General features: G+C 31.4%; 1 protein-coding gene across 1 annotated transcript; it reads right to left on the bottom strand.

Annotated features, from left to right (window-relative positions):
- Positions 1 to 346: 346 nt before the first annotated feature.
- LOC107480557 (lysine-specific demethylase JMJ28) lies at positions 347 to 5245 on the bottom strand. The gene is made up of 12 exons (XM_052258457.1): positions 4397 to 5245; positions 4199 to 4352; positions 3971 to 4076; positions 3751 to 3883; positions 3612 to 3675; positions 2839 to 3529; positions 2245 to 2568; positions 1263 to 1799; positions 1118 to 1190; positions 953 to 1038; positions 732 to 851; positions 347 to 652 (listed from the first exon to the last, which is right to left on the bottom strand). Exons 1-12 carry the CDS (start codon positions 5097 to 5099, stop codon positions 572 to 574), a joined length of 3072 nt encoding a protein of 1023 aa, XP_052114417.1. The 5' UTR covers positions 5100 to 5245; the 3' UTR covers positions 347 to 571.
- Between the last annotated feature and the right edge of the window lie 13082 nt (positions 5246 to 18327).

Raw genomic sequence — 18327 nt, 5'->3', positions numbered from 1 at the left:
GCACTATATAAACAAAGAATTACACTGTTCACATAGTCTATTAAATCACGTTCTTTTCTTCTAACTTTAAAATTCTCACAATTTCATTCGCTCATTTTTATGTAATCACAAAATTGCATAATTAAGCTTATGCAACTTTATATAGTTACAGGTTCTTTTCTTTTATTCTCTTTTCCACTGTACGAGTGCTTTTATTCCTAACGCTAGGAACCTAGTAACATTTCTTAGAAGCACGTGACTTTTGTTTCTACGGACCAACTCTTCTTTTGGATTCAAACCCGAGTGTCATTCGAAAATCGAAATCACTTTCAAAAGTTAATGAGCTAAGCAATTTCCTCTCTCAATATTTCGAAAATTCTCTTCAATTTAACCACTAAGCAAAATATATACACAGACCATCAAGGATTATTTCAAACTCGGGTAGGGCAGAGATAGATGTCAAAGCAATCAAAAAATGGTTACACTGAAGAAACTAATCAATTTAATTAGAGTACCTTTTTCTAGGAGCTACTTTTATGATTTTTTACTGGGGAGCAATAATCTATACAAAAATGGAAGATAGTTGGTGCAATCATGTTTTGGCTGGCTTGTTTGTAAGCTCATGCATTTCCTTAATTGCTGTATTCATGCTATGAAGCACCATTTTCTTTACCTGTTTCAAGAGGCCCTTGTCAATTCCATGCTTACAACAATAGCAGAAAGCAGGAGCTGGTTTACAAAATAAAATATACCTGCAAAGTTTCTACTTTGGCTTTATGGTCTGCCGGCAGCAGTCGGACCTCATCAATCAGCTGGATACACTCGGAGACATTTTCCGGTGACACAAATTCCAACACCACATGAACGCAACACTGTAGATTATAAAAGAGGGGGGAAAAGGATGGGACATTTTTTTTCATACATTCCTGAAGTTTAGGAAGAGAGAGAAAGAGTCATTATGCTAATGCAAAACCTTAGGATTTCTGATCTGGTATGGACATCCAGCGGGAATGACAACGGCTTCTCCAACATGTTGCTTGAATGTCCATGGTTCAACCTCTGGTAACAAGGACGATTGTGTAAATAGAGTTGCCTGCAATTGTAACAGATCATGAAACACAGAAGCATGTGTACTTACGAAACTCCTCTTTAAGCCTTATTTTGTGATTTTTGTCAAGAAAAATGCTCTGATCTAGAATTGGATGAACCATCTGCAAAAAAATGTCAATCAATAACCACCGGTTCAAACAAAATCCTCAAGAGTTGTCTTTGTTTGAACTTACCACTTTGTCATTGTCATAGTTATGAGTAAATTCATCACAATGTCTTATAAGGTATTCCATGAGCTTTGGAACGTCTTGTCTGCGGAATACATCCCATTGGGCCCCAGAATGCTCAGCAGATAACTTATTTTTATCTTTCGAGCTTTCAAACAGATTTCTTGGATTACGACCTGTAGACAACCCATGGAGAACTGTGGGTTCCGAATCGGAATCAGATAAATCACATTCTCTATCCTGGGAAAAGCTGTTCTCTATACTTCCAGTAGTTGCTTTTTCAGTGTGAGTTGAGACAAAGGATGTTCTATTGACTCTCCTTAAAAAGTCAACTTCTTTGGCCACTCGCTGTGAACCTTTTTGTTCCACTTCTTCAACATGTGGTGGTAACGTTTCTTTTACTTTCTCTTCCTGTTGTTGTTCAGCAGTAATTTTAGAAGAATCCCTTCGACACAAAGCTTTATGCTTTTTCAGTAGTCGTCGAATTTTTGAAAGCTGCTCTGTAGATAGGGGAACATCCGTGGTATGTGCCATAATATTAACCTGGAATTACAAATCAAATGGCTAATGAAATGGATAAGGATAAACCGTCAATGCATCATTCTACACACTACACGATCCTTTTTCCCACAAAGTGCAGAACAGATCACTGCTATTCAACACGAAGCTTTGGCATAAATTTGTTCAGTGAATTTTCATGTCAATTTGTTGCTTAGAGGAAAGGAAACAATTGCAACTCATAATTTCTAGGTATGAGCATGATTGAGTACTGGGGTTCAATATAAACATGAACCATCAAAAACCCAAAAGTAGTTGTAGGATTTTGGGCTTCACCACAGGAAGCAACCTAATTCTGTAAGATTTTAAATTACTTAAAGCTGCTAGAGTTTCAATGCAGAAAGTAAAAAGACTTGAAAGCGAAGAACTGTATTACTCTGAATATACTTGAGAAGAAATCAAATGCAACATAACAAGGAAGGAAGCATACCACATCATATGAATCATAGCAGAGTTTAGTCACAGAATCAGCTTCCTTGTCGGCACAGCCATATGAAATATGCACGTATGGTCCAATGTCATGTTTGGTACTCTGAAGTGGCAAACTTGCTGCCAAATTCAGAAGACCAGACATAGGATTCATGTATTCTTGAATTGGTAGAGCATCAATTACTTCAGAAAAATGACCTGGAAATTGCTCTTTGAAAAGTTGGGAAGACAACAACCCCTTTAATTTCAGCATCTCATGGCAAGTGTTTTCGCAAGGACGACATTTGAGAGACCCGCTAAAAGACTGCCTAATGTTAATTTCCACCTGCCACAGAGATAGAGTGCTAAACTTACCATCATTGTTATAAAGAACAGGGAAATAGATTAAACATCCAGTTTGTATGTATGCCCATGCATATACTTGTGAAGTACAACAAAGCCCTATAAACTAAAATTGGTATGTGTTTATAAATATGTTTAAATGAATAAAATATTACTGCAAGAATGCAGTACGATTTTATGGCCAACCAAGATTATCAATTAACAATTCAATTTAAAAAGTATAATAACAAAAAACAATAACTGATACACTAACCTCACACCAATCCAAACAAGATTCAAGTAAGTCCTTATCACTCTCGTATCTTGTAATGCTCCGCTCAAGATAACTACAGAACATGATCAGTGGATCCCAGCTGAGGTTTGATGTCTTTCGAAGAACATCTTGCACCACTACGGGATGGCCTTTTCCCCAGTGTTTTTGAAAGTGTTCAAAATTATCACCATTGATGTCCGAAACTGTGGGGTTAAACAAGCAATTATCATTTGAATCCCCTCTTAAAGCTGCTTCTTGCAACTGCTTATGTCTTTTAGTTTTGTGATCTGTGTCAGAACACATTGAGCATTTTGAACTTTTGTCTGGTGTTTCTGGCAATTCATAACTGCAAACGATTTCTTCTGCCTTTAGTTCCATCTCTTTGATCAAACTAGAGGGAAAAATATATCTCAAATCACGGTGGCTATGACCACAACCACCAAGTTCTGTAGATGGAAATGATACATTGTCAATGCCATTACAATGAGTTATATTGCAACTAGAAATGGCCTTCTCATCCGCATTTTCTTTCTCACGGGCAGCGCAAGTTTTTGTTTTAATCGGTAGCTTCAACATTGATTCTCCAGAAATGCTTCCCTGACTTAATTCTTGAAAACAATTTAAGCAAAGGCTATATAAGCAACTAGGGCAGCTTCTATTGAGATCCAAAATGGGAGTTTTGCAGTGATTGCTGAGTCAAGTAATAAATTAGTTAGCATCGAGCACCAGAGAAACTTTTTACTTTTCTAAATAGCACTCAGAATAGAGTTTACCAGAAAATTTTCTCATTGAAGCCAAATTCAACCTGCCTGATGTGAATATCAGAAGCTTCTATCCCTGTCCAACATAAAAATGCATCTCAGATAACACTACTATATTAGCAAACGAAATTCGAAGAACAATAATATTTACCTTTAATTCTTGCTTCAGTTTCTAGCTGAGTATCCTGATATTCACTTATTTGTTTCAGTACTGGAAGGAGCATACAGAGTAGGTAATGTAAATGCAATATTCTACCAACTCTGCTTTTATCAGCCGAATGTTCCTAAGACAATGCATGTTAACTGAACTGTCAGCATATGCTACCAAAGCAACATTGTAAAGCAGAAAAGCATCAATTTTGATGTCAGACCTTACTTTCACTGTCTTTATATTGACTTGCCAAACAGTCCTTACAAGTGCAAGTTCCTCTACAAACAGGGCATGCCTTCTTAACTTCATTCTCAGTGCCAAAATACCTGTTAGTTTCAAGAAATATCAGCAAATGTCTCATATTTGAATCCTCAACTACAAAATCATATTGGTTAATATATAAGCATTGAACATTGGGGCAGTGTAAATGAATGCAACAATGACAGACCGCTGTTTTATGCAATCCATGCAGAAGAACTCCTTGTTACAGCTAGAACACTTGATAAGATTCTGAGAATTACTCTTCTGGCACCAATGACACCTCTTCTTCTTACCCTTTCCCTTCTTCTTCAAGCCCTGTCCATACTGCACAACCTGAAAAAACAAATATCAACAAATCACAGGGGAAAAAAAAAGAGAGTAAAACTTAGAAGCTTCTGCTCATTCTTGGACCTGAAGTAACGCGGCGTGACGGCGAACGCTTTGGAATTAGAATCAGCAGCCACTTTTACATCAAAATGGGAACCCACATTGCCATTGAAACCATTGGCGGTTGAAGCTGTAGAGATAGCCATCATTCCATTCGGCAATTCTCTCCGCAACTCTCCTCCTTCGCTGCACTCTTCATCTTCTTCATCATCGTCATTCTTCTTGTTCCTCTTCTTCCTTTTCTCAACCTCTCTCGTCAAGACCATCCTTATAAGCTCCAAATGCTTATCATCACCACTCCGCAACCCCTTGTTTTTGTTTTTCCTTTTCTTGTTCTTATTCTTCTTCTGAACGACCAATGCCTCTGAAGTACCATCGGAAAGCTTGCGCTTCTTTTTGGGGAGAAGAGCAATCTTGGAGTCCTTGCGTGCCCTAATTTCGACATTGTTGGCAGGAGAGGAAGGAGGAGAAGGAGGAGGAGAGTGGCTCTTACGCTTATTCCTCTGAAGCTTGAGGGACTCAGGGACCTTCTCCTTGTACTGGCGATGGCGACCTTGAAGGTAGTGAACCTCGCACAGCTTCAGATTATCCTTCACTCTCCGCCGGCACCGCCATTGCCGCCCGTCCGTCCTCCCGCACCTCAGGTTGTCCGGCGGAACATCCTCCTCCTCCCCGGTGGCCGCAGCTGATTTTTTTCCCATGAAAGTTGGAATTTTTTTAAAGAAAAACAGAATTGAGATTTTTCTCGGGAAAATTTTCTGGGAAAAAGTGAAACCTAAGCAGAGGGAGAGAAAAATCCCGTCTTTTCTGCACAGGGCGCTGGGGAACGGAAAAGGGTTTCTCTGTTTTCAAGGCCCAAACGAATGTGTTATGTTTTTTTTTTTGTGTATTTTATTGCGGAGAAAGGAAAAAAGTGAGTGTGGCAAGTTAATGTAATTATTGCCAAATTCAGAGTCTTGTTTTGGTCCGTGGTCTTGTGGGATCAAGATTTTAATTAGAATCTTGTCTTAATTCTTATATCAGATCATTGATGAACTGATGTATAACATTTTTCTGTAGAAATCAGGTTCTCCGGAAATTTTTTCACCTTAATTCTCCCCATTTTTTACATTTTGTTTTGGACCAAGTTTTTCACTTTTTGGTTCCGAAGTTGGTCACTGAATCTTGTTGCGAGAATTTTTTTTTCTGAAAAAGTGTACCCTTTTCGGTTTCTTGGGCTGGAATCAATCGCATTCTGTCTTCAAATCATGGTGTATTGAAGATGTAGCATTCAATATTTTGATTAAGCAACTTTGTGTGTGCCGTATTGATGTATTCTAAATTTTGAATACTACATTTGAGGTCTGATTAAGGATAACAATGAGTAGGGTAGGGTAGGGATTAGATTCAATTCTATAACTTTATATGTAGGTTGAAATTTTTATATAAATTCAATTCTATTATATCCATATGTAGGTTGAAATTTTTATATAAATTCAATTCTATTATATCCACAAATTGAGAATATCTCACTCCTAATTTTATCTATTTTTAATTCTCAAGTTACTAAAAATATGCAACATTATTATAAGAATCTTTTAGATTTAGTGAAAAATTTTTAGTTCAACATCCACTTGAATATATATATAAATATATAAAAGGTACGGAATGTTGCCACCCTTTGATTAGCCTTTAAATTTAATAATATATTATTTTACTTCTTTAATTAATTATGTCTCTTATTTTAAATAATTTATTATTATTTAATTAATTTAAATACTCACTTTATGATATCAATTATTTACAAATTTTATTTTTTAAACCTACCGTGCTAGTTTGCATAACTTGTTAAAAAGGCGGGTCGGACTAAAAAATTGAGACCGCCGAATAACAAAAACCCACCTAACCCACATCGCTTAAACCGTGGATTTTGGCGGGGTAGGACAAGCTTCCCCGGCGAGCTGAGCAATTTTTTTTTATAAAAGGCTGAGCATATTTTTTTGCCAAAAGTCCAGAACCCAACTTCCATACAACCCGACCTGCGCCAATGAAACCTTACCCGCCCTAAATCCTAACTGAAGCCTCTTCAGTCCTCACCACTCGGCTATTATCACTCTCACTCCTTCCCACTCTCAAACAACACAGAGCTTCAGCTTCTCCACTCTTCCGCCGCTGACCGCTCCCAACCGTATTGCGTTTGGCGTCGTCGCAGTACGTCCTCACTCCTCACGCTCGCACTTTCGTCCTCACGCTCGCAGTCTTGCATAGATAGCAAAGTCACACCTAGCAGTTGTGGTGCTCTTCGTCACCGTCGCTCTTTGATCCTCTTGGGTTCTAGCCACCGCTGCTGCTCCGTCTAGCCATCGTCGTCGCTGGTCTTGGGCTCCTGGGTCCTGTCCTCTCGCTCTCTGGGTATGCTTGTCTGTCCTCTTGCTCTCTGGGTCTGCTCATCTGTCCTTATCGCCGCTGCTCCTCGTCTTCTCTGTCCTGGTCGTCAGCTCGTCATTGCTCGTCTGGTATGTTAGTTTTCTGGCTTAGATTTTAGATCAGAGATTTACGTTTGTTTGCTGTGTTTTGTGTTGTTTGATAATTGTTGAGTTTTGATTAAATCTAATGCAGATTCATATATTGTTTGCTGTTTTCATTTTGTTTGATAATGGTTGAGTTTTGATTAAATCAGAATTGTTGATGCTTTTTTTTTAAATGGTTTTGAGTGTTGGTTAAATTTAATGCGGATTTGCTGTGTTGACTAAATGGTTTTGAGTGTTGACTAAATTAGAATGGTTGATACCTAGTTTAACAATTAACATTTACTTTTATTTCAGAAAATATGAATTCTGAAACTGTGAGTAACCTTGTTACTGCTGGAGCTAGTTCTGGGTTCTCATGTTTTGAATAAGTATATAAGTCGTTTATTGCCAGATAATGTTGAAGTTGTGATTTGCACTCGAAATTGGATACGTGGATATGATGATTATGGTATAATTATATTTATAACATACATACTTGAGTGATTTTATTCATTATTATGTATTATTTTTCTAATATATTTATTTATTTTTTCTAGAGGAAGATTTAGATGAGGAAGATATTGCAAAAGGAGAAGGTTATTCTTCAGGAGTTGGTTCCAATGATATTATTGACTTACATGAAGATGAAGATGAAAACTAAGTGTTTCGAATTATGTTTATTTTGCTTTGGAGACTATTTATAATTATGTTTTTGGATTTTGAATTATATTTATTTTGCTTTTGAGACTATTTATAATTATGTTTTTGTATTTTGGATTATGTTTATTTATTTTGGAGACTATTTATATTTAACATTTACTTTTATGTTGATTTAAACAGAAAATGTTGTTTTATGCCCTTATAAATATTATTAAAAAAAAGAGATTAGTCCGCCAGCTCGCCATTAGGCGGGGCGGGGTAGGATTCTGGGACCGCCTCACTAGGCGGACTTCCCCGCCTGCCACCCCTAGTCACCACCACTATATTACCACATCCATCTCCTCCTCCTCCTGTTTCTTTTTTTATTTAAATTTCTTTGATCTTCTCTTTCCTTTTTTTCTTTCTCGTCCATTATCATTATCGTCATCACCAACAACACCAATATTTTGCTAACATCTTTATTGATTCTAATTCTCTGTGATGACATTATTAAATAATTTCGAAATCGAAAATATTATCAGAGCGAAACCATTGTATAATACCAAATAAACCGAAAATTGTCCATTATATAAATTCGAATTCATAAACATTTGCGTCTCGAATAAACCGAAAATATTATCAAAACGAAACCGTTGTATAATGCCAAATGAACTGAAAATTGTCCATTACATAAATTCGAATTCAGAAACAACTGCGTCTCGAATGAACCGAAAATATTATCAAAACGAAACCATTTTATAATACTAAATGATCCGAAAATTGTCAATTATATAAATTCAAATTCAGAAACAAGTCAATTTTGAACAAATATATATCCAAATCAATTTTTTATCAGACAATATCATCAATATGGCAAAAAATTGATGATAACGATAACGACAATATGTATTAGAATAAGACAATGATGATGATGATGATGATGATGATGATGATGATGATGAAAAGGAAGGAGGAGACGAAATTCCAATAGGATGAGGAGGAGGAGGAGTTGTTGGTGACGACGGTAACGAAATTGAAAAATAATAAAAAAGGAGGAGAAGAAAAAGACGTAACATCCTAAAAGAAGAAGAAGAAGAAGCGCAGGAAAAAAAACGGAAAAAAGAAGCGCGTAACTCAAATCACTTGGATAAACTTAAATGTTAAAATTATTTAAACGTGGAGAATTGTTCTATTGATAATATTATCATCATGCTTTCCAAAGCAAAAAATCAAAATGAAAAAATTTAAGTGCGAATAATTTTAATTTATGTTGGCTAGTATTTTATTTTAGCCAGCACTCTAATAAATATTGGAAGGCTAGTAAAATTTATTAATTTTTACTCGTAGTTAGTCATTAATGTTTAAAAATATAAGTTAAAATTTAAAAGTATATTGTTGAATTACTAAATTAAATAAATTAGATTAATGGCTAAAAATAATAAATTTTGATAGTTTTAGAATTTTTTTCTATCTTTATTCCAGCAGTAGTTTAGTAGTATACTTTTAGCCAAACTTCCGTGTTATTTTGGTCATTGGGGAAAAATTCAGAATTAAGAAGAAAAATTAAACTATTCTATACATTTTGTATACCAATTTTAATAATAATAAAAAAGGTTGTCTATCATGTGAAACATGAACATCTGAGAATATTAGTTTTTTTTTTGTTTTTTACAATATCCTCTGGCCGATGAATACAATTACATGTAACTATTGTTCTAATATTTGCTTTGTGGTTGTCTATGACGGGTTCCTTCATCAAAGTTGAGAGTCCATCAAACCAAATGTGTGATTGCTTCAAGTGATGTTCATTTGAAAGATGTTGTAAGGTTGACATCATCTGAAGTTTTGAACTTTCCCAAGTTATATATGATGGTGAGTGATTTTTATTTAGGGAATGTTATGGTGTTTAAGAGGTGGTGTTTATTTATTAAAAAAATTAAAAAATAATATTTAATTTAAAAAATATAATAATAAATAATTTTAAAAAATTAAAATTTATTATAAAAGATAAGTTAGACAAAATTTAAGTACCAACTCATAGATACCATAGAATTAATTTTTTTATTTTGTTTTATTTTGTTTGATGTACTGTGGAAGTTGTCATTCGAATGGTAAATGATATATTAGGTTCTTAAGTTTGAGTGATTCTAAAGACAAACGGAGATGATTGATTATTGAGTTTAATTATCCAAAAAAGAAAAAGTAATACTGACAATAATTGTCCATGTTATGTTAAGTGAAAATAAAATGTTGGGGTACAATATTTTTTAACGAGTGTTAAGGAATTAATAAATTTTATGATTTATAATCATTAATTAATTATTATTGATATTTTTAATGGTGTAAAATTTTATCTAATTATATGAAACTACTTACTTTTTTTTTATTGATTAAGTGCGGACTAAATTTCAATAAAAGTGATAGTCTCTAGACTTTTTTTTTTCAAATTTTTTCGCAGCAATAAGTTATAAAATCAAACAGCAAATAGTTGAGTTCTTTTATCTTTAAACTTCAAATAGAAATAGAAGAGATATTACAAAGTACAAACTATTTTTTCAAATTCTATTTTAGTTAGGTTAGACTTTAGAGGTTCAAGTACCTAACTAATATAGACTGAATTACTGATATTCAATAATGCTATATGACTAATTATTCTTCTACAATCATTGTACAATTAAAGTATAAAAAGTTTTCATATTTACATTTATACATATTTTTAGATCATTAACACAAATACAAAAACTTATTACTTTTTGGTTGTAAAATAATTATATATAAAAAAGAAATAAGTTTTCCTATCATTATTGTATCCATATCCGACCTCAACACTTCACCCAAATTCTTATGTCCGAGGCTCTGTTTTATTGGAAGGGTGAAATTAACTAAAAGTGGTAGTACCTCTTTGCAATACTTTAGAAGATCCTATGAAAATTAAATAGAAACAAAAGAAAAAAAAAAAGTCTATGTTCCAAAATAATAAATTCCAATTTCCCAAACAATATACGGTGGCATTGCTCATATTTTGATAAAGTCGAACATATAAAAACGTGGAATTTAACTAAATAAATTAAATTTATAATTTCGTTAGATGAATAATAAAAAATACAAGCAACGTGAATAATGGTCTGTATTTTAAATTCATTAACTATTTAAAATGAAATTTATATCTAATTAATTTAAATTTAATTTTTAAAATTAAAATAACTTTTTATTTTTGATTTATTATTTAAATTATTAAAGAAATATTATTTCTCTATACTTTCTCACAAACTTAAACTCCTTGATGCTTCAGGCAAGAAGGGAGAAAAGGTAGAAGAAACAATAGAAGACATCTAAACAACATTATTATATTATTATTACCTTAGCTTACTCAAATGCATATATGCGTTGTTCTTGTTCCACGTGTATGTATATAATAAATAATCCCGTATTACCAAAAAAACATGATTGAATGCAGCGTCAATGGCAATAACAAGGAAGGAACTGAGCTGGAGTTTGCATCAACGCTGCACTCAATGATGCTTTTCTAGTGTGGGAGCTGTTGGTTTTCCACTTTCCATAGCTGTAGATATTGCATGCATCATCAGCTATTTGTTAAGAGAATTTTGAATGCAGTACATCAACCAAGTTCCATTCCTATTCCCTTAATTTGTACTATCAGCTATTCCATCAGCCTCTCTTATAGTTATTGTACTGCTAATCACTTGTACAGTTGTACTAGAATCAAATCTTGTACTACTACTATTACATTGGTCTATATCTATTTTAATTTGGTCAACGCTTACATCATTTTTCATCACATGCAACACTCATTATATGTCTTGGGATAAATATCCTTAACGGCTATAACTAAAAAGATGTTACAAGAAAAATGTTAGATCCTGTCATATTTTTTATGAAATTAGCAGCGATCGATTTCATATGTTATTAGGATTTTTGTTTTGATTTATTTGCCCGCGTTTTATTTTTTTAATTTTTATTCTGTATACTTGATCTTTTATATTATACCTAAATTATTGTTTATAGATAAATTATTACTTGATTTTTACTAATTAAGATTTAACTATTAATTGTCGACTATCGAGTTTTGTTAGGTTCAAAAAAAAAATGAAAAAAATATTAACTCTAATGTCAAATTTACTCAACGGTAACTTTTATTAAATAAAAAATATAAAAATAAAAGTATAGTAAAAAATTATCCAACATAACCATTATGAGATTTACCAATACGATAATAAATAGTTACTAATAAAAAATTTATTGTCAGATTATATTCGATAATAATATATTTACCGACGAAATTTGTTTATATTTATTGACGAAATTTGTTCATATTTCTACCGATAAATCCAATAGTATTCAACGAAATTTTTTTGTAATGAGGTGAGAAATTAAAAATATAAATAAATAAAAGGGATAGAGGTCCTTAGACGGTTAGACCTTTATTTTTTAGAAAAATAAAAGCAAGAGACCCTTGAATTATAGTGATTTGCGTGGATCTATATGTTGCTGTGGGCTGATTAGTTGCTACCTGTTATTCCCAACCAAAAAGGGCCAAAAAAAATTGAAAGAAATAAAGTATTTTTGGTTTGCTTTTTGACTTTTGTGTCATTATCAATAGGTCTTTGAAAATAATGCTGAGTTTTACCTACAAAGTGCAAAATGGAAGCACCATGCAAGAGTGATATAAAAATCGGATTTTTGCACTTAATGATGGAGCTAATGTGGTATGCTCTGGAGAGTGTTTTTCGATTTAATTATTTTAACTCATTCAATATAATTTATTACCATGACTTAATTATATCAGCTAATTGATTTGATTAGATATTTAAATATTAATATAATTTATTATAATATATATTACTTAATTAATTTTACTACATTAGTTGTGATTTGTTATATTAGTTAATTAATTTATTCATTTATAAAGTCTGAAATAAAATAAATAATTTATTATTTATTCTAATTGAAATCATTAAATTTAATTATACATTATATATGAATTAATAATAATTTGTAAATCACTTTATATTATATATATTAACAAAATATTATATATGTCTTAATGTGTTAATTAAATATTATATACGCACAGAAAAATAAATACAAAGATGATTTATATAATATTGATAATATTATATTAGCACGGTGATTTTTTTGTTTTGATATCATATAGTATTAATAATGATAATATTATTATATAGTATTATATAAAATTATTCCTTATGGCAATCATTCTTAGTAGAATAGTGTGTCCTTTATATAGTATTGATAATTGTTGCTTAATTTAAAGTAATTGTATGTTAGTATGTTAAATTTATTTTCAATAATGACTTAAATAGATAAATCTAATTTAATTGAATGATTATATAAAATATTTTATATTATTAATGTACTAAAATTAAATTCATTTTTTGGTACAGAATTTTATAGATAAATTTTATACAAGATTAAGTAATTTTTTATTTTTTTATCTATGTTACTTTATTTAATTTTAAGAAGCGTCATATTTACAATTACTGCAAGTATGATATTTTATAAAATATGAAAATCAATTTTTTTATAATTTAAATATCAATGTTTGAATAGAAGAACTTAACAGACTCACAATGAGAGAGAGAGGAAAATTTACCTAGAGAAAAGAAACTCGGCATGAGAATGGTGGCGATGGGTTCAACAACGACTGTAACGGGATGAGCAGCGATGATGACATAAGCTGTGAATAGTGACGGACCCAGAAAAATTTAGTAATAGGGACAAAAATATAATAAAATTTAGGTATAGATATTTTTTTTGCTTCCCACGATATTCAACAAGTTAAGGACTAATCCGTCGTGAATTTGAATTCTATTTAAGAATCTATAATTGGCTGACAACGAGTTGCTATACATACGAGACAGAATTCGAACCCTCAATACTTATTTAAGCGGACGACTAAGTTGATCACTTGATCAATCTAAATTGGTTTAGATATATTCAAAATTTAAAATTAGAACTATCTAATACATATTGATAAGAACTAGAAATATACACACAATCATTATTATAATATTTAAAATAATAAAAATATAATTTCATACACATAGTATAATATTTAAAATAACAAAAAAAAATATTTATAAGGCTTTTTTTATTTTTAACATGATTAAATATTATTTCCATACTAAATCAAATTTAACAATATAATTATTATTATGTGTTAAGTTTAACAAAATATTTTTTAACATAAAATACAAAAAACCTATTTATATTTTATTTTGAGACAAATATAATATAATAAGTGGTATATATGTATATAAGTATTAATTTTTTTCAAAAAAATTTGTGGGGGCAAATGCCCCCTCTATATTAAACGTGGGTTCGTCTCTAGCTGTGAAGGAAGATGTGAGTTGTGAATAGGTAAGCGGCGATGGTCTCAGCAACAACATGACAGGAGCTATGCAGTTTTTTTTGTGAAAAAGTCGAGAAGAAGAAGATTTTAGGTGATGATGATTGAGTTTATCTTGCATGGCTATAGAGTATAGACTGAAGTTATGAATCATGTGTGATGTGAGGCAAATCATAATTACTAAAAGATGTTTATATGTATATATTCGGGGCGGGTACACCCTAAACCCGACATACCTGTCTTAAGCAAAATCTGTCCCGACTCGAGTCAAGTTATTACCCTTTTCATTCGGGTATAAATGGGTCGGGTACCTGCGTATTCGAAAACTCCTGACAAGTCTAACCACGTACTGATACTCATTTTATTAAAGGTTTATTGCTAGCCAATGGATTGCTATATACACAAGGCGAGATTCTAACTCCTAATAGTTGTTTAAGCGGACGAGTGAGATGATCACTTGACAAACTCAAATTGATTAAGATAAATACTAATTATTTTTAATATTTTAATATTAAAAATTTTAAGAATTTGATTTTAATTAGAACTTTGTAAAATATTTATAATAATAATTATTATATATTTAATTTTTTAAACAATGACATTGTTTGATTCATGTAGCCGACCCCACTTAGTGGGACAAGGCTTTGTTGTTGTTTAATTTTATAAAATATTTATAATAATAATTATTATATATATTCTTTAATTTTTTAATAAAATTTTTAATATAATTTTATGTATTATCTCGTACAAATTAAAGGAACATACACTGGTTAAAGTAAAAAATGATCAAGTTTAGTTACTTCCTGTGTAAGTCTCTTCCACTGAACTCTTTTTGACAGATGAGGGAACTCAAAGAATAATGTGTTCTGTTATGTTTTAATTTCAAGTTCTCTTTTCCAAACAAAGTGAAAGAAATCAAAAACAAACAAATAAATAGAAATAACCAATCTTAATAATTTGATTTTCTCGGATCAAACTGGTTTATTTATATGATTTATTTTCATAGTCGCATTAAATAAATAATATCTCTTCTGTGGTAAATTTATAACATCACACTATTTTTCCCATCCAGATTCACTACATATAAAAGGTTTTTTTTTTTCAAAAAAATAAATTTATGTTCAATAAAAATTATAATCATACTACATATATATATGCAAAAAATTAGTTATCAAATTAGTATAATATATTAAAAATATATATATATATATATATATGTACAAATATATAATAATAAAATAACTAAATTGATGTGGGTGATCTGATTTTTTGTATGCAGATAATATTTTTTATAAAAATGATATAAAGAGCAAAATTAAAGTAGTTAGATAAGTGAAGAGTTGGTTTTTCCTCTTAAAAGAATATGGACTCTCATATATATAACAGCGCAGCACTCATCACTTTCAATAATTATGTGGAGATCAAATTTCTTTTGCCTTGCTAGAAGGGGAAAAAAGGTAATTGTCATTGTAAATATAAGCTACCACTTTGAAAATTTTATACATGTGAAGAGATTTTATTTTATTAATTAGAACTTAGAAGGTAACAACACAATTCTGTTCATAACCAAAATCATAAATATATACAGAAGCGTTTTGGCCAAATCAAATAAAGCAAAAGATCCAGAATAATCCTTAATTAAAATTTCAACCAATTATTGGAAAAAAGCTGACAAAAAAAGAACACTTTTTTTGAAAAAATGAAGAGCGTATATATTGGTTTGTCTGTGTGCGATTTTTTTGTAAATGTATGTGTATATAAAACTTGTTTATGCGCCGTCCACTGGAGCCATGGCCACACACGTCCTTTTAACTGAAACCAACTTGCGATTGAAAGAAATAACAAACTTTAGTCTTTACATATAATAATATCTTATATTGTTTCTTCATCAATCATCATCATTAGTAAAAAACTAAAAAGTGGACGTGACTCTATATACCATCATCATATTAATCATATAAGACATTTTAAAGCAAAACTTATGTACCTAGAACTAGTTATAGTTATAGGACGCTGTTGCACAGGGCAATATTATAAACTATAGGTAGCTCTAGGTAAGGATGACAAAATGGACTGAATTTACAGGACTAACCTATTAAATCGGTAAAAAAAAAGTTAAATCGGATTAAGATTTGAAATTTGTCCAAAAAAAAAAATTGGCAAGTTCGTACTACAAAATCTATAAATTTTGATAAGACATGACAAGCCCACTTATTGGATAGCATTAGAAGTGAGTTAAGCCAACTCGAACTTGACTAGTAAACAGTTTTATAAATTGAGCTCATGAGTTTATGTAGCTAAATTTAAACCTAAATTTAAATTTAAATATTCAACAAGACTAGTTTTTTTTTTGGTGACTAAATGAGACTAGTTTAAACTTAAATCAACTCAACTTATTAGTTTATAAATAACTTATATATACTTTTAAAATATATAAATATTTTTTTAAAAGAATTTACCAAATCAAACCTCAAGGAATCGAATGTAGATAGTAAGATAGGTATAGTAACGAGTAATGACAAAATGGATAATCATCAAATTCGATGGGGTCGCCAAAAGGCAGATGCTTATAATTTGATGTTGGTGCATGGCCTCACTAATGATACCACCTGAACAATTCAATTAAGAAAATATTACTGAGAGCTTTTATATAAAGAGGTATGCATAAAAACTTTTAAAACATTATTTTTACTCTAAATTAAAGAATCAACCCTACCCAGCTACCCTAAAGTGTGTAAATTGGTAATCATGCAAATCACCGGTGATTGATCCTTAAACAAAAGCTGGTGAGACGGCCTAGATGGCTAGATAGTAACAAAACCTTATACATATGCTCACCACATCTTACATACAAAGCCAAGCCAAAAGTCCAAACTCATAATTTTTAAGTGCCAATCATGCTTAATTAATTAATTATTTTTTAGATATCCAAACCAATCATTAGATTTGATTATAACAACTACTTACAACTACCAATGTTAGTAATTACTTTTATCTGCCGCCCAACAATTTTATAACAGAATAAGATGATTTCATCAATGTGCTCAACCATTCTCAGCCACCCATTCCTCGCAACACTCACAATAAACCAAGAAATACAAGTTTCTCATTCGTTGACAATTCTTATTTTATTACTTGCCTTACAAAATTTCAAAGCTTTTCCGGCCGCTTTGCAAATCATGTTATCCCATAAATAACTTCTCAAGGATGTGTCCATAAATTATATATATATATATATTTTAATCCACAAACCTAACTAAATGCAGTATAATAGGAAATTTGAAACAAATAGTATCACTGAACAATTTTTAAAGTGAACTTTGAGGATGTATAACTCCTTCAAAATGGATGGACTAAAAATTTCAGAAGAAAAAAAAGGTAAAATGGTTTTATGCTTTTATTAATAGGAGAATGTTTTACTTATTTTTGTTAGAATATAATTAGGATCAATTAAAATTAATTAGCATTATTTAGTATTGTTAGAATATAATTAGGATCAATTAGCATTATTTAGTATATTTGAATATTTATTATAGGATATTACATCTTTATTATTTCGATTCTCTTAGCACTTATAAATACCCTTCTATATTGTATTATTCCAGATAATTTGAATAGACAACTTGAATATATTCAATAATACAAATATCTTTTCTCCCGTTTAATCTCTTGTTTCTAACATGGTATCAGAGCCATGGTATCCTCCTTGAAGAGGATAGGTTGTTTTTCTTGCGGTGAAATAACCGTAATTTTTGCATTTTCTTTCTATGCCATTCTTCTTTCCCTTTTGTCACTCCTTTTATGCTTTTCACCTCACCGACTAGCCTATTTTCTCTGTCTTGTATTTTTTCGAGTCGATCCGCTGCTTACCTATTCTCATGAAGAAATCATATAGTTTTCGCTCTCTTTCGACAATTCCGTCTGTATTCTTTCCCGTCCTGCAGTTTTATCTGCTTTCCCGTCCTGCAGTTCCGTCTACTTTCCCGTTCGGCAGTTTCGTTTGCGTTCCCTTCCGACAATTTCATTTGCGCTTCTTTCCGGCAGTTTCATATATAGTTCCTTCAGACAAGCGGCTGTTCCGTCTGTGCTTCCTTCAGACAAGCGGCAGTTCTGTCTGCACTTCTTTCAGACAAGCGGCAGTTCCGTCTGCGCTTCCTTCCGGCAGTTTCGTCTGTACCCATTTTATCAGTTTATGCATTTTTTCTCTTTATTTCGTTATTTTAAATAAGTTTCAAACTCAAGTATTTTTTATTAAACCATGGATTAGTAGTATTCACACAAAATGATAATTTAATGTAGGCAGTATTTTTTATCGCTGTATTGGTGTTATCAAGCCTCTCCTATAAGTGCTAGAAAGAAATGCTAGAAATATCTATTCCTCATAAAAGGTTATGCATTTTCTTGTTGACAAGT

Source organism: Arachis duranensis, chromosome 3, assembly GCF_000817695.3.
Source record: "Arachis duranensis cultivar V14167 chromosome 3, aradu.V14167.gnm2.J7QH, whole genome shotgun sequence".
NCBI classification, from domain to species: Eukaryota; Viridiplantae; Streptophyta; class Magnoliopsida; order Fabales; family Fabaceae; genus Arachis; species Arachis duranensis.
Note: the sequence above shows the minus strand (reverse complement) of the source record. Positions and strands in the feature narration are given on the sequence as shown.

Bases quoted from the DNA above. Each gene is read 5' to 3' on its own strand.
- LOC107480557 (XM_052258457.1), bottom strand. From the start codon at position 5,099: ATGGGAAAAAAATCAGCTGCGGCCACCGGGGAGGAGGAGGATGTTCCG. The intron at 1,039-1,117 runs GTAAGTACACAT...CCTTGTTACCAG, and splicing joins AAGGCTTAAAGAGGAGTTTC to AGGTTGAACCATGGACATTC. The intron at 852-952 runs GTTTTGCATTAG...TATAATCTACAG, and splicing joins ACCAGATCAGAAATCCTAAG to TGTTGCGTTCATGTGGTGTT.